General features: G+C 43.5%; 1 protein-coding gene and 1 long non-coding RNA gene across 4 annotated transcripts in view; both read right to left on the bottom strand.

The window, feature by feature from the left end:
- The window catches only part of PSME4 (proteasome activator subunit 4), a 60,521-nt gene extending 55,693 nt beyond the window's left edge, over positions 1 to 4,828 (bottom strand). Inside the window, exon 1 of one of the 3 annotated variants that reach the window (XM_061356869.1) lies at positions 4,559 to 4,828. In XM_061356869.1, coding sequence (XP_061212853.1) covers positions 4,559 to 4,734 — 176 coding nt within the window. In that variant the 5' untranslated portion in view covers positions 4,735 to 4,828. The remainder of the gene's footprint in view (positions 1 to 4,558) is intronic. The other 2 variants (XM_061356868.1, XM_061356870.1) reach the window with 2 other exon arrangements.
- A 4,921-nt stretch (positions 4,829 to 9,749) lies between these two features.
- On the bottom strand, positions 9,750 to 11,814 carry LOC133214196 (uncharacterized). The gene is made up of 3 exons (XR_009726033.1): positions 11,579 to 11,814; positions 10,664 to 10,841; positions 9,750 to 10,415 (listed from the first exon to the last, which is right to left on the bottom strand). It is a non-coding gene; the product is annotated as an uncharacterized LOC133214196 (long non-coding RNA).
- Between the last annotated feature and the right edge of the window lie 4,628 nt (positions 11,815 to 16,442).

Below are 16,442 nucleotides of genomic sequence, written 5' to 3'. Positions count from 1 at the left end.
AAATGCTCTTTAATTAAGAAACAGGAGAAGGCAAGTACCCAGAAACGTGTTGAACACAAAGACATCACCATGCCCAAGAAGCTAAACTGCTTCCATATTTACAGCTTCTTTATGCAGGGGGGATGCAGAGTCTAAACCAGTAAATTATTTGTCTTAATCCAACTGTGCATTAAGGCACTGACAGAAAATAATTACTTCTAGAAAGGGGATAATCACCTTTTCCTCAAGATTAACTGAGCAAAACCTAACAGAAGAGATCTGCAGTATCTTCAGAATATCCCCTCGCTGAGGATGAGATATTGCCATTACTAAATAGAATACAGGCAGAACTTCATGAACCCTGGAGGATGCCTCAGGACTAATCACAGATGTATGCTCACCTTATAAACGTGACTCTTCAGGATTAAACACAAAATAAAATTGGGTTATTGGGGGAAAATTAAATCTAGAACTAAATTGCTGTAAAATCAAAAACAAGACTTCCTTCTTATTCTTCAAGGCACATCTTGCCCCTGCCTGTGGCAGGTGGATTGGAACTGAAGGAGCTTTAAGGTCCCTTCCAACCCTCTACCTTCAGATTATTCTTGTAACCTTAATTCATTCCTGTTTTCATTCCTCCCTTAAGAAAACCATCAGAGGTGTGATGAGCTCTCAACCTCCACCACACAGCTGCAAAAAGGGTAAATCAATTGTCCTGCATCATGCTGGTAACACTGGGTTCTGGTTTGGAGTTCAGCTATGTGAAGAGGAAAAAACCCCAATAAAACCCACCCCCACAACCCAAAACCCCTGATTAAGAAGTGAAAATTCCGTTTGTATCTTTGCTGTAAGAGTACAGGCTCTCTAGAGATTACAGTGAACAACCAAAAAGCCAACTCCCTGTTCTAAAAGTATTGGGTATCCAATCTCTCACTCCACAGTTACAATAGACCTATTTTTGGGAAGCAGACTATCCTATCAAGTGGCCATCCTAAACTGCCCTAGCAAGTTGGCTGCTCTGCCAGTTAAAAACTGCCTTTGCATAACAAAGCTGAGGAGAGCACTCTCCTAAACTCCCAGCCATCTAGTTTCATTTTCCAGCACCCAGGGCAGGATTAGGATGGGTTTATGATTCTAAAACTCTTTTTTTCTGGGTAATGACATAACAAACAATGAATCATGCTCAACAAGACTATTTAAATCACATGTACACGGTATACACACACAATGCTTATGCATCCAAAAGGAAAATTTATATTTTTCTGTTAAAAATGAGACAGAAATTGATGTAAAACAGGATGTCTAGTGCTTACAATACTTCAGGCAAGTCCCACTGAGACATTTTCATCCTCACTCTAATTTGTGTCCTGTCATTCTAATGCAAACCACTTGAGCTACATTTTTTCCACCCCTTCCAGCAAGGCAGTTAAATGTCATTTTGTAATAAGCCTTCAGCCAGCGAGCATAGAAACCATCACTGTCATGAACAGAAACAGAAAACTGTGGCCCTCAGCTCCAGCGACTCTACCCTAGTTACTGAAGTAGAAAGCCCAGGAAGACGTGTGTGTTCTCTCCAGGTTGCTGTCAACTGCATGTAAAGCAGCTATTAAATGTTCCTATTATACTAATAATCTCATTTATAAACTATGTTCTAAAAAATTAATAAAATAAAAATTAAATATATACACAAGGTTTCTATGTAAAACATGAAAGAAGGAAAAACCTGAAACAGCAGCCACTTTTGACCTAGGGACCATAAAAAGAGTACGATGCAAATCCACCTGAGCAAATGGTTTTGATGCAACCTGCTTTCTCCACACACACTGTAGCAAGTTACACAACTCAGATCCAGTCTTGTGCTTTCACAACTGGATTAGGGCCTTATAAGATACAGATTTTACTAGCCAGAGTTGGGGAATCCTGGGGGAATGATGACAGGTTTAAATGCCAGCCTTTGAGGCAAAGTTGTACTTGCATAAGAAGCCCCACTAAGCCAGAAGTTACTGAAGTAAGTGCACTATTCCTGTCTTCACAGGACAGAGTTCTCCCTCTCCCCACACTCCTCACATGCATTCTAACCAAGGAACCAGTTCCCATGGCTGAAACTTATGCATAAAATAATCATGCAAATCAGATTACAGACATTTTATCTGATCAACTCCAATTTAACTTTTCCCACCTCCTACTCAGTTCGTGACATCAGCCAGCTAAAAGAGCTGCTCTTAAGATAACTGTGTGCAAGTCATGTTTTCAGCTGTGGGGAGTATCAGAAATGCAAGATCTTGGGTTCAGCTGTCACCATGAAATAGTAACTGGTACTCATATTTCTAAATGAAAAAAGATTAGAGTTTCACTTTCATTCTTCACGCTCCACAGGGCTTGTGCAGGTTGTGTAAGTTGTGAGTACCTGATGAGATGTAACTGTACCAGTATACCAGCTACATGCAGTCTTTTGTTACTCCTTTATATGTATGCAGAGGTTGAACAGGGCTTGAAGCAAGCTGCTCTAGTGGAAGGTGTCCCTGCCCGTGGCAGGGGTTGGGACTGGAGGAGCTTTAAGCCCCCTTCAACACAAACCACTCTGGGATTCTGTATTATAATGTTCATGTTAACATTTGTATCTGTGTGAGAAATAGAGACACATCACCCATGGTTCTGAACTGTCAATTATGTCACAGAACATTGTGAGAATACTGGCTTTTATAACTCAGATACTTGCAACAAAGCTAGAGTGCCATCACACAGCTATGAAGATGCTGGGCATTTTGTTTTCAAACAAATGTGCAGTTTACTACAGCTGGCCAGGCAGGGAGAGAAAGCAGGAACTTGATTTGGAGATAAATTACCTCCCACTATCGGACAGCAAAACGTGGAGCTTGCTGTCATTATCCCACAGTTTGACCTGGGCATGCCATTGGAACACCATACGCTTGCAAGTGTTTCATCCTGGCCTGAACTTCTATTAACATATTTCATCCCACAGAAGCACTTTGTCAAGTTAAACTAAGAAGCAAAACATCTCTCATGGTAAATACACCAGCTTATTTTTAAACCAAGCCCACTGTTTCCTTCCCTGCCAACATCCAAACATACTCAGAAGTCTTTCTGCATACAATATGCCACACAGGAATCTTGGGACTCACAGGCAACAGACAAGCTGCAAACGCAGTGAATTCAAACTTCAAAGAGTAGGTGGAAAACCACAAATTAGGATCTCCTGACCTGTCTGTGATTCATAAAGTGGCAGAGCAGCAGTTCTCAATAGGCTAAATTCACTGCCCTGAAGCCTAAAGTGGTAACAGTAATTGCAGTTTACACAGTGAGTAACAGGGTGAGAGTCTAACACAGTCCCGCACCTTTTCAAAGGACTCATGTACCACGTTTAGTTTGTTCAGTTAATGCCAGTCTTTGTCACGGTAAGAACTGCTACACTTCATTTCAACTCCATTAGTACGTGAAGCCCTACCACACGTACAAAGGCTACAGGTATACACTGAAACCAGGGCGAGCCGGCAGATGGCTAGGGGGTGTGAAGGGAAACAGTACTGAACTGCTTCCAAGCGGGTTCACACTGTCACACAACGCGAACATGTGAGTCATTTTGTAACCATCAATGTAATTCTATCTAAGAATGCCTCTTGGCAAGCATAAAGACACTTAGATTGCAATACACACGCATCAAACAGATTTGACTGCCAAATACATATTAAAGTCCCTATTAATATTTAAAAAATTACTTATGCAGGGAAGAAAATTGTAAGTGGAGATCTCATATTTGTACAAAACACTTTTCATCATCTCTAGTACATCGGACACAGCACTCAGCTAAAATAAACCCTGATAAACATCTACAGAAACGTGGTTTAGTGATGGAAGTCCTGAAGACGTGACAGAAGCCATTGTCACATGTGCCATTTTCAGGACCGGAGTGCCCAAAACGGTTAAGCTGGCTTTGAAAAACTCACTAAGAAAAACCTGAGTTCTACTCAGTGCTATCTATGTAACCACCGCGGCTTTATCTACACGAAAAGCCCCTTGCCAGCACACACAGCACAGCCAAAATCAGCACAAACCACACCGTGCCACGGCGCAGGCAAGATATCAAGGGCACCACGGTGTTTACGCAGCACTAAGCCTCAATTTAATCCTGCTAGCACCCAACTAACAACCAGCCCGTCTTGGGAAAGACTTCTTGACGCTCCCGCGGCAGAAGTTACACGGGGACAGCAGCTCACGCAACTTGAACAGGCAAGAGATGAGACTTAAGCAGGCGAGAGGTGGCTTTAAAGAACACGAGCGCAACAACCGAACGCACAAGACCCGACTGGGGAAGCTCCCGAGGCAGGAGGGAGCAGTGACACCGCAGCCACCTTTGCCCCCGTTCCCTGGGCGAGCCTTGTGTAAGCCGCGGGCGGGCTCCTCGCTGCTGACCACGGGGCCCAGCGGAACTGCCCGGGCTCAGGACGAGCACTGGGCAGCGGGCGCCTGGCGGAACCGTTATGAGGGGAACCTGCCTTCCGCGGCGCCCGGCCCAACAAACAGCCCCGGGCCAAAGGGGGACCGGACCGCGGGCACTCACGTCGAGAGCTTCCTGGTCCAGAAGAGCCCCCCGGGCCAGAGCTCCTGGAGCTGCACGGCCCGGGCCAGGTTGTCCTTGATGTGCGCCAGGAAGCGGGCGGCCTCGGCCTCCAGGCGCTCGCCGTAGGGCAGCAGCTTGTTGTAGACGATCTCCTTCTGCGGCGGCGGCGGCGCCATGGCCGCTGCCCGCTCCCCTCGGCTCCGCGCCGCGCCCGCCGCCCCAACGCCGCGCCGTGACGACACACCGGGGAACGGCGCCGCGCGCAGATCACTTCCGGCGGAAGGACCGGATGGGTCGTGTCCGTGCCCGCCCTCGCGGCCCCGGTAACAGAGCAACGGGCGAGAGCGCGGGGGGAATGAGTCCTTGGGGGTGGTTAACGGGCTACTGCCAGAGGGCTCACAGTGCCTGAAGTACCCAGAGAGCGGCTTCGGACACGGGCCTGTAGGGACAGGCCAAGGGGAATGGCTTGAACCTGCCCGAGGGGAGACTGAGCTGAGCTCTTAGGCAGAAGCTCTTCCCTGTGAGGGTGCTGAGGCGCTGGCACAGGGTGCCCAGAGAAGCTGTGGCTGCCCCATCCCTGGCAGTGCTCAAGGCCAGGTTGGACACAGGGGCTTGGAGCAAGCTGCTCCAGTGGAAGTGGTCTCTGCCTGTGGCAGGGGTTGGAGCTGGAGGAGCTTTAAAGTCCCTTCCAACCCAAACCATTCCATGCAAACACCTACTTAAGAATAAAAACCATTAACCTCCCAGCAGAGCTCCAGCCAAAATCCATACATCACTCTTCACCCCCAAAAACTTGCTGTAATGTTTAGTGGGGTGGACTTTATGCTGGACATAATTGGCCACAGGGTTTGACAGCGGATTGTGCTGCTCTCTAAGAGGCTTACTTGAAATAACACCACCAGCCAGGAGAGCTCAACGGTGCCTGGTCCTGCTGCGAGCCCGTGGGTGCAGGATGAAGCTTGTCGTGGGGGTGTGATAACGGTGCCAGCAGTGCTGATAGTCATCCCCAGCTGTCCTAAATATAATTAATACAATTTCCCCTCAAGAGTGATGTGTGACTGTGCAACAGCTGCTCCCTGATTAGATTTAAAGCTAATGACAAGGGCAAATCCTGTTTTCTGATCTTTATGCTCAAACTAGCCCTGCTTAATATTACAAAAATCCCCCAAACATGGCTAACTAAGTGCTGAAAACACATTAGGGAGAGGAGAAATGCCACAGGAAGCTTAGGCATGGCCAGCAGTGCCCACAGTGTGCAGATATTGTCATGGCATTTTCCTGAAGAGCACGTTTATACCATCTTCTACGTGCCTTTGGGATCGGGTATTATTTCTAGTCCATGTTGCAGGGGACACAGGGAACAATCCTGTGTGTTATAGTCACTTAAGCCTTCATGAGCAGAGTCATGCTACTCTGGTTTACTGAAGGAATCACAGTGATTCTGTTCAGTGTTCAATACTTCTGGAACACCCTTCCATTCCCTGAAGATTTTGTATAACATAATCTCATCTCTATCTCTCTTTACATTAGTACAAAATACTTGGACTTCACTATTATTTCTTGTAGCCCCTTTAGGCACTGGAGCTGCTCTAAGGTCTCCTCTTCAGGAGCCTTCTCTTCTCCAGGCTGCCCCAGCCCAGCTCTCTCAGCCTGGCTCCAGAGCAGAGCTGCTCCAGCCCTCGCAGCATCCCCATGGCCTCCTCTGCACTCACTCCAGCAGCTCCACATCCCTCGTTATCATTTTAGTGTTTTGGTGGTGAAAACAGGAGTAGCTGAACACTACAAAACAGTTTTATCATCAATTCAGACATGGATAAAATGGATAATGGGCCTAGAACCTGTATAGCCCCCCCATGTTTAAGGATAAGTGAAAATACATGCACCTTGAAACCAAAGAGTCTGAATCATTTCCTTATTTTCTGTCATCTATGGGCAATTCTTCTTTCCAATTTAATGGTAACAGTGGTTTGTCTGAACAGCCATTTCCAATGTGCAAAGCATTGATTAAATCTGAAGCATGCAGAGTTTGTTTGGACATGGAGGAAAAAAAATAACAAACTGACAGTCAGTGTTCTGAAATGGAAGCTGGCAGATACAGGGGACTTCAGAGCTGTATTCTGTTGCTTTATAGCCACCTTATCATAGAAAAATACCTCTGGAGATTCTGCCCTTTCTAATCCTGACACCGAGGCTTGATTTTTCACACATTTCTAAGTATTCTGCATTGTGAACAAGCACCTCTGAGCTCAGGGAGCCTGTCTGGTCTGAGCCAACCTGTGACTGTCATATCCCAGACACACCACTGCCTTTCACCAGAATTAAACTCTTACCTTTTGGGGGAGAACACGCAGAGTCCTGAGGTGGTCATTGCACTAAACTGCCCTCTGTGTTCTCAGAAACATGATTTTCAGAGGCTGAAATGAGGAAAACATTGATTCTGAATCCAGCCACAATTACAGCAGTAAGTACACATATAGTACTTGCATTCTGAAAGTATTTCCTGCATAGCTGATTAATTTACTAATCCCTTTTACTAGTTATTAAAACCATAACCCTTCCCCTTTCCCCCCCCATACACTAGCATTCTGCTACTTAAAACGGAAAAAAAAGACATGTTTTGCCAAGTGAGTCAAAAATAAGTTTGTTCCTCAAGTTTGCAATGTGTTTTGGTGGCAGAGTGTGTAAAAGCACATTTCGTTCCACAGTCATATGACGAGGGGCTCGCTTTCCTAACAAGGAACCCGTCTGTGCTACTTGCATCCACAGCTTTTCCATCTCTTATTAAGTAGGAGGAATATGAATTGAGAGCAGCCCAAATATGGCTGCAACCTGTTGGTTTTGGCATGAAATCCTGAGAACTGATGAATCCAAGTGCTGTAGTTGTGAAAGAGAAAATACAATCTTCCCATTCATGAGAACTGGGGACTGTTGGCGGTGGCGTAAGTCACGTTGTGAAGTGTTCACACATTCCCTCCTTGGATGGTTTGCTGCCTTTGGTCAGCACCACCAGCACTGTCACTGCTATTCAGGGAACTTGTCATTCAGCCTTAACCATGGTTTATGCTCTCTCAGCCCCCAAGCGACTACTTTTCTTATATAGACATTTTGCTTAGTGACCCATCTGTCCCTTCCAACCTGAGTCATTTTTCGAGAGACAGACTTCAATATATTTTACACAGTTTGTAAAAGAAAACCCAGTCCAATAGGAGCTTCATGTTACCTGCATCCCATTTATCCTGGTCTGTGACCCCCATATCTCCAAGAGCCCCATTGCAGAAGCAAAGAAGAATAGCTTGCTTTTTGGCGGTGTCAGTGATGAGGATCCTCAGACTTCCTCTCATCCCTGGGTTTCTAAATTGGTCACTCATCCAAAGCAGGCACTGGAAGGTGCCAAAGAGAGTGAAAAAGCTGCTGCCATTCTGCTCACCAGCTTTCAGGCAAGATGGCAGGAAATTCCTTTCTCCGGGAAGAAGCATCTGTGATTCCTGGCTGCAAGTCTTCAGACTAACAAGGGCATTTTCACCACAAGGAACTGCTCCATCCCTTCAGCACGGGGACTTGAGAAGAGCCCGGAATTGCAGCCTGCTGTGAAAGCCTTTAATTCCCTGTCCCCGGGAAACTGGGTGGCTCTACAGATTTTGGGTAGTAGCAGTTCCTTGCGTGGTATAAACAGGGATGAGCAGTAATTACACCTACTCCTGCCCCTAGGAAGTCAACTGCAGTTGTGTGAGCAAGATGGTAGTAGGATTAGTCACTCTAACCCATCTTCTGAAACACAGGAGTGACTTAAATCAGTAGTTTTAAGCCAAAGAAACACTGATTTTAAAAACAACGTATCTGTGCTGGTTTGTACCTAGATATATCTCGCCAAGAGACATATGACCTCCTTTGCTTTATTAAGAAAAAATATGAGAACCACTGCTGCACCTCAATAGTAGTCAGTATGACTACAACTCATAAGCACACCTATTGCACAAACTTCTGTTTGACAGAGATTACATCTATTTGGAGCATGGGGCAAGAGTGATTGCAGGATCTGAGTGAGGTGCTGAGGAACTTAAGCTTTCTGTATCCCATGGGACAAAAATAGGTTCTTCTGAAGCGTGATTCAGAGGAACTAATTTTAGGTCCCTAAAGTAAGGCTGCCTAAATACTCTACTGCATGTTTCAGATTGGATGGGAAGGTGGTTCGCCATCACCTAAAGCACATATACTGAATCATAGAATCAATGAGGTTGGAAAAAACCTCTAAGATCAAGTCCAACCATTCCCCAGCACTGCCAAGGCCACCACTAACTCATGTCACTGAGGGCCTTGCCTATATGGTGTATGAACAGTTCCAGGGATGGTGACTCCACCACTGCCCTGGGCAGCCTGTTCCAATGCCCCCCCAGGTCCCTCAGCCATTCCCCATCACACTTGTGCTCCAGGCCCTGCACCAGCTCCGTTGCCCTTCTCTGGCCCTGTCCAGCACCTCAGCGTCTCTCTTGTAGTGAGTGGCCCAGATGCTGTTCTGTTTCTGTAATGCCTGTTTAGATACACATGTTCCAACAGAAGTGGAACGTTTCTCAGTTTAGCCTGTACAAACAAAAGGCACTTGTGAAGGGATTAAAATGTTACCACACCTGTATAATCTGTACAGCTTTACTACCTACAAGGCTGACTGAATATGGGTAACACTGCTATCCTTTACCTTCTCAGCGTTCTGTTTATGACAGTTAAATCCATCCTCAGGTATATCAGTTCACAAGATATTATTTGGCCTTCACTCTTTCCCAGCTAAAGTTGGTGGGTTCCTGTTCTTACAAGACTGGACAGTCACTATAAGAGCAGGAGAAAAATTCAGCTTGGTGAAATAAATTAATTTATAGCAAAATTTATTTCCCCCTCCACTCCCTGGCTTTGTTCTTTAGGTGTCTTATTGACTAAGATACGGAAAGCAAAATCGTCTTAAATCCACACAAGCGAATCTGACTTTGACAGTCTGTTTCCTTTACATATCTGAAACTCCTGAATATATCCCTGGAAACTGTTATGCCTGCAGGGAAAAAATATGATAGACTTGAGCCTCATTATAGGAGTTTCCTGCTGATTTCTCTCCAAATTACTTGCAGCTATCTGGAATAAATAACAATTCTTTGGATATGAAATAAATGCAGCCAACTTGGGGGAAAGAGACTTTTTCTCTCTCCTCTTGAGGCACTGAGGTGGCTTTTTCTGTCTCATAGCCCTGCCAAACAGAAATCAGCTGCAGAGGAGCATGTGATGACAGTGAACTTGCAAAGGTCAACATGAACGATCCAGCTCTTCTAGGAAATCAGAGCAACACTGTCCCATGGCAACACTGCACACCATGGACATTGCTAGTTCACACAGCTACTCTGTGGTTGCCAAAGCTGAGTTGTAGCAAACCTCACCTTAATGGCTTTAGTAGATGATGGTATTTTTATTTTCAGTGGTAAATGCATCTGTTGCATCTTCATCTGCAGTTGTCAGTTCTCTCATTTTAGTCTCTTTCCAGTTCTTAGGTGAGCTAAAAGGCAATTCTATGTAACTTCCCTGGGCAGGATTTATCTTTCAGAATAGGAACAGATTGTGAAATACCAACTTGTTTGATAGTATCCCACTTGTTGTTGACTTCAGTGGCGTATCACACACAGCAGAGCGCTGCTTTGCATTAGAAAACTGTATTTTCTTTTAGAAGAGCCTTCAAAACCCCTTTGGATCTCACTGATAGATGGAAGCTGTGAACTCCTCATCCTAAAATATCTGCAGTCTCTCCACTTTTGAATTAGGCATTAGCTGAACATATAAGGTCTTCCATGTTGTTCCAGTTAGGAGAAGAAATTGGCAGTGTCTATCAAAAAAATAAAGAAAAAAAGTGTAAGATCTGTTTTCCCAGCACAGGATAAATAACAGCCAAAAATCTTTGTTCAGGTTTTCCATCTTGTTTCAAGCAGCATTCAGCACAAATAATTGTGTTTATCACAGCCATAGCTCAAGTGATTGTTCACGCGTTAACTCTTCAGGAGGATTTTGTGTTCACTGTTTCAATGTGTGGATCAGAGACATTAAGTATTTATGAATTCTAGAGGAGAGGCAAACTCACTTCAACATTCCCTGAAGCCACCAATCCTTTCTCTCCTGCTGAAAAATGATTCATACTTTGCTTCTGGCCCCAGGCTTTTATGCATTGAATCTGCACAGTAGACTTTCTGGCACATCTCTAAAGCAGCCGCTTCTCTCAGGGGGTGTTGTGGAGACAAGAAGCAGATGAACAAACCTGGGAGAGGCTCACATGAAACATGAATGATAAATAGCCTTCATTTGGGCTAATGTGACAAGTTGGTTGTGCCCATGTCCTAGTAACACAGGGATAATTGTGTCTGTGTCAGGGACTAAAACTGCGATTTAAGGAACTGTGAATTGGTGGGTTTATTCTGGTCGGGTGTCCCATTAAGAACAGTTCAAGGTGGAACAATGACTGTAACTTAACGCTTCATAACAACCTCTTGGAATTGTAACTGTCAAAAAGGCCATTTAGGATAGAAGGAATGTTCTAATTAAGGAACACAATAGGACTGGAAATCCAGAGAAACCCCAGGGAGAGGGCAAAGTCACTTTTGCCACATTTGTATATTGTAACTTAAAGGCTAAGCCCAGTGGAAACTGAGCCATATTTAGAATAAAGCCAGAAGCTGCCCTTCTGCTGGGCAAAGTACCAAGAACTGGGTGGGTGAAAGAACTAAGGAGGCTTAAAAAATCAAGTGAGAAAGAGAATCTGTCTTGAACAAAAAGAGCAGAAAAGAGAGCTTCTAATCTCAAAAGACAGCTCTGCAGGACAATGCAGTAGTGTTAACTGTTACATCCTCACACAGTGATACCGCTATCTGCAGCCCCCATGTGTTTTCTTTTTCAGCAATACTGCAGTGGATGAATGCAGAATCTGATTCATGCTTTCCTGGCTTTGCCAAATACATCCTCAAATCCCATAACTGTCCTATGAATTAATCTGCTCACTCAAAGGTCTGATGAGACATGGTTGGAAAAACACTTGTCCTTGGAGATTCCAGCCCCCTTGTCTGAGTGAGGGATTGGTCATCAGCATCAGGAATGGTATCAGCAGGAGGCCTGGCAGCCATTGAAATCAACAGAAACTGGGTCAGAGCCACTCTGGTAATCCCCAGCAAACAAACACCTCTGAACAACAGGGCATTCTGAAATGGGAAGTTGGGAGGAAAGAGAATTTGGGGTGGTGTCAGGCATACCAGAGATGTTACCAAGCAGACAGAGCGCACAACAGCTTGATGTGCTTTCACTGCTGAGCACACCTCTGCAGTACAGAGCTGCTGCGCTCAGACTGTAGATATTCCCCTCTTTTCCCATTCCATTCCCAGCCTCTGTGCCTTTTTCTCCTTCCAGCCCATGCAAATATCTCTTTTTTTTTTTTCCAGGAAAGCTTTCAGTTTCTCTAAGGCTGGCCTCAGTCTTTACTGCAGAAACATGAAAGAACAGTTTCCTGTGACAAGCCTAAAACTAAGAACTAAAGACTAAGAACTGGGCATTCATACAATTTTACTTCCCCTCTGCACACTCCCCATTTTGTACAGCTCACAGACAGACTTCCTGAGTCACAAGCTATTTTGTCACGTTTAATAGTGCTAAATTGGGTTTTCATCTCCTCCTTCATCTGCTTTTTCAGCTCATTATGTTTTGGCATTGATGTTCTGCAGCTGCATTTTCTCATTCATGCACAGTAAGAAAAGTTGTTCCCTTTTGTTTGCCAGAAAGATGTTACCTGGTAATTTTGTGTGATGCCCATGAGTTCTCATATGTGAGAAATAATGAGGCTATTGACCATTTATGATTACACAGACCTGTGTGGTATCCTCTGCTGGACACGATAATAGTCTTCTGTTTCAAGAAGACACAGGATAGTGTTATTCTGCTTAGCCTTCCAACATATGAAGCTGTTTCAGGCTTCATATTGTCCTTATTGATGTTGTCTGTTGCCTTTTCTGCTGATTTTGGGGTGAGGAATGGCTAGAACAGGGTATGTGGTTTGCAGGGTTTGCACAGTGACCTGTGGGTTATTTTCTGCTTTGCTTTCAGTTAACATTCTTCTCCTAAGGGTTTTCCTTGACAGCTGCTGGGCCTTACACTGATCTTCTTATAAAACTGTGCACATTAACTCCAGAACTGGTTTCTTGAATAATAAATGGCTCATCTAGAAACCAAGCTGTGTTTGCATAGTTTGCAGTGCCTTTGCTCTGCACATGTCTTTGTTTAATAACACTGAATTTAGTCTGACTTTTCCATGCCCAATCATTTAGTTACTGAAATACTTCTACAGTTCTTCAGAGTGGCACTGCTCAGAGTAATTCTATGCAGGATTCTGTCGAAAGCTTTTTAAAACTCCAGAAACACTGCTATCCACCAGATCACCCTTTTCCATATAACCAGTGATTCCTCAAAAGCATTCAAGTTGATTTGAATTATTGCTGATTCCTCCCATTTGATCAGAACTACTGATGTTTTTATGGTATAAGAATGGATGGATGTTTGGGTCTGACAGCAGCAACCTTAGGACAAAAGAGAGGGCATGCATGACTCTACTGTAGGCGTCTGTTTCATACCTGTGGCAGGCATTAGGGTTGTCCGCTGCATCTAGATAACGTGGTGTGTATTTCTAGAGCTTCATCCCACCTTTCAAAGGCAAGAGAGTATCTTCCTTCATCCAGATGCTGATTTTCACCCAATTCATTACATGTTAATGTCTTTTAAACATGCTTTTTTCATTTGACCAGAGTCAGTCAGCAGATTCAAACCTGGAGAAAGATATGGGAGGTAACAGGCAGATACACACCATGAATGCAGCAACATCACCTCTTCAGGAAAAGATTGTGATTCTGGTCAGCGTACTCTTAGCAGAACAAGATCGTGTACTGGGGAGCAATGAAATGAGAACACAAGGACCATATGAAACCATCTGAGAGTTTTTATGTGTTACGATATAGATGCAATCTATGGACTTAGTGCTGTTCAGGGTTTCTCTCTTTTTATCTTAGCAAGATGAGCATATCAGCTTCTTCTAATTGCTATTACTAACTTACCATTTAATTTTCTAGCAGAACAATAATTCAATATACCAGTTTAAGGAAGTGGCATTATGGGAACTTAAAGAAAATGTTTAGAACAGACTATTTATGTTCCCAGAGAAATGTCTGAATTAAAATGACAATATGCCAATATTTATTGCTAAATCTAAGAAGCTATTCCAACCCCCCACTCCAACAGCAGTTGCCTGGACATCACTTGTTCTCAGATACCCCTGTAATAATAGCAAATCACTTATTTTATCTATTTCAGCCCAAATTAAGCTTTTGAAGCTATCCAGTCCCAAGAACTGAAGTGGTAATCAATTCAGTATGAGTGGACTGAAATACCTGATGACACAGGCTCCACTAACACATGGCAAGATGCTGAAACACTAATTAGGGTTTCTTTTTGTTGCTTTTGAGAAGAAATGGTGGGTTAATGCAGCTAATGAGAATGAATCAAGTTGTTTCATAGAACTGCAAAACGTAACAGCTGTCAACCCACCTCCATTCTGAACCATTCCTTTCCCAGCCCACACTCCTTTGTGCTTTCTTAGGTCTTTTATAGAGCCCTAAATCCTCCACGAAATCTGACATCATTGTTCTAGTGGCTGTGGGAAGGGTGGTGCTTGAATTTCCCATATTTCAAAGGGAATAAAGAACGAATTGCTTTAAATGACCACATCTCCCCCTCAGTGTATTACATAAGAAGATAAAATATAATCAGCACCAGCAGCTCAGTCAATATATTTCCCCAAATTTTAATGACTTTTCTGTGAATGAATACTTAATAAAATGTCAGATAAATTTCCTGCTCTCCTATCAAGCTATGTGACTAAGACTCCTCATGTGCTCCTTCTAACTGTAAGGAGGCCTGGGCTCCCCTTCTTCACTGAGCCCCAGTCCCTCTGCACCTCCTGTTCCTTTGGAGCTCACTGGTGTCTCCAGTAAAACCTCAGGGAACTTGACATTTCAATTTGCTAAATGATAATGCAGGTAAAACAGAGATCATGACAACTCCAAAAAACCTGCTTGCTATGTTGAAGAACTTTAACACTTTGCATGAAGAATCAACTTCTTCCTGACTGACACAGTTTCATATCTGTCACCATATAACTTGAGTTCCTTTATATAAGCAGCCCAGGATTATAGAGCATGAGAGGGACAAATTTAGGTGCCATCCATGCAAGGTTTGGCTGTAGTCCTCCAATGTGATGTGTGTGGGCATGACCCCTCCTATGCACAACACTGCACTTGCTGCAGTGGGCCTTGGCACAGGTGTGGGGTCCTCCCACATCAGTTACATTGCTGGAGTTGGGTCAGGAAACAACTGCTGTAGCCAAGTCACCTGCCTGTGTGATGGGTGTCCCGTTGATACATCTATAATGTATTTAGTCAGTCAACCAGCAAGCAAATGTTCTACAATTGTGATTTTTGTCCACACATTATTACTTCAGCAATCTTTCATCTGTATTTTTCCTCTTCCAAGACTGAACACAGGAGTTTTTTAAACCATTCAGTTAACACTTTTCTCTAGGTTACACGGTAATAATTACAATATAAGTAACCAGGTAGCTTGTTCTCTAAGATTCTCTAAAATTTACAGCTTGAATTTTAAGTTTTGCAGTTCTACAGTACAAAATAATTTTGCATTTATGATGCAGCTAAAGAAAACTGTTTCCTCCTGTGCTGTTCTATTTTAACATGAGACTTTGTTGTTTTTTTTTTTTTTTTGCCAAACACTACTTTGTGTTTTTGGCTTGTTAACTTGTGTCTAAATGTTCTCTCTTCACGCACACCCTTTTCCTACACTTTTCTACAGAGGGCTTAGACTCGCTACAGTATGTATGTGAAGTATCTAAAGCTTAGATCTTTACTTCAGTTGACACTTTCACAACCACTATACTTGATTTTTAATTTCCTCTGAAGAAGCTGCTCATGGCTATTGGTAATGGCCCTGGCAAACCCCCTACAGGTTAGAAACCCTTCACTGTCTTTGCTGAAGTTTAGGGAATGAAAGTTATTTTGCATTTATTTCTGCATGATTAGAACATTCCTATTTGTTACTTTTGCAACAAATCATTGTTTTACATCTTGTACTGAAGAAGGCAGGCTAAGGCACTTCAAGAATCACACTGTGTGCCTGTCTTGTCTTTCAGGCTTCTAAATCTAATCTTTACAGCTAAGGAAAATACAACAGCTACTGACAGGATGAAACAAGGCCATATCTTACTGAACAGTTGGTCAAGATTAAACCTTCAAAAAGTTTTTGTATATTTAGATACGATTTAAATGAGACAACAAAATAAAGACCCTGAAGAAGTTTGTACAAGCATGAAACAAATGGTGTAAAAATGGAAATCCTATTACTTTATATTTGGAAGTAAAGTATTGAGCGTGAATACAGTTTATGAAAAGAAACTGTGATAAGGGAACAAGGGAAAAAGGAAGGCCAGTGAAAAAAGTAGAGGTCTTATCATTTTGCTTGAAGAAGCAAACATAAAGGAAGGACGGGGCATTATTTTAAAGAATAAAAACCAGAGACAAACACATATTGCATTTGATGGAAAACAAGCAAAAAGAGAAACTAGAAAAGACAAGCTAAGCTTCCATAGCTTCTAACCCTCTTCTTGGGTGCTCAGTGCTCCCTAGGTAACAGCAATAACCAGGCAACAACAGCAGCAGCTCTTTGTATCTAGAGGCTTTGGTATCCTTTGGAAACCACTCATCAAAATCAGCTGGGGACCAGCAAGGGAATCAGGTTTAGAGCTTGGTTCAGATAAACA

The sequence above is a fragment of the Neopsephotus bourkii genome, unplaced genomic scaffold (genome assembly GCF_033783945.1).
Source record: "Neopsephotus bourkii isolate Nb327-2 ecotype Australia unplaced genomic scaffold, CSIRO-AGI_Nbou_v1 NB_873, whole genome shotgun sequence".
Lineage (NCBI taxonomy): Eukaryota > Metazoa > Chordata > Aves > Psittaciformes > Psittacidae > Neopsephotus > Neopsephotus bourkii.
This window is presented reverse-complemented; position numbering and strand designations above follow the sequence as displayed.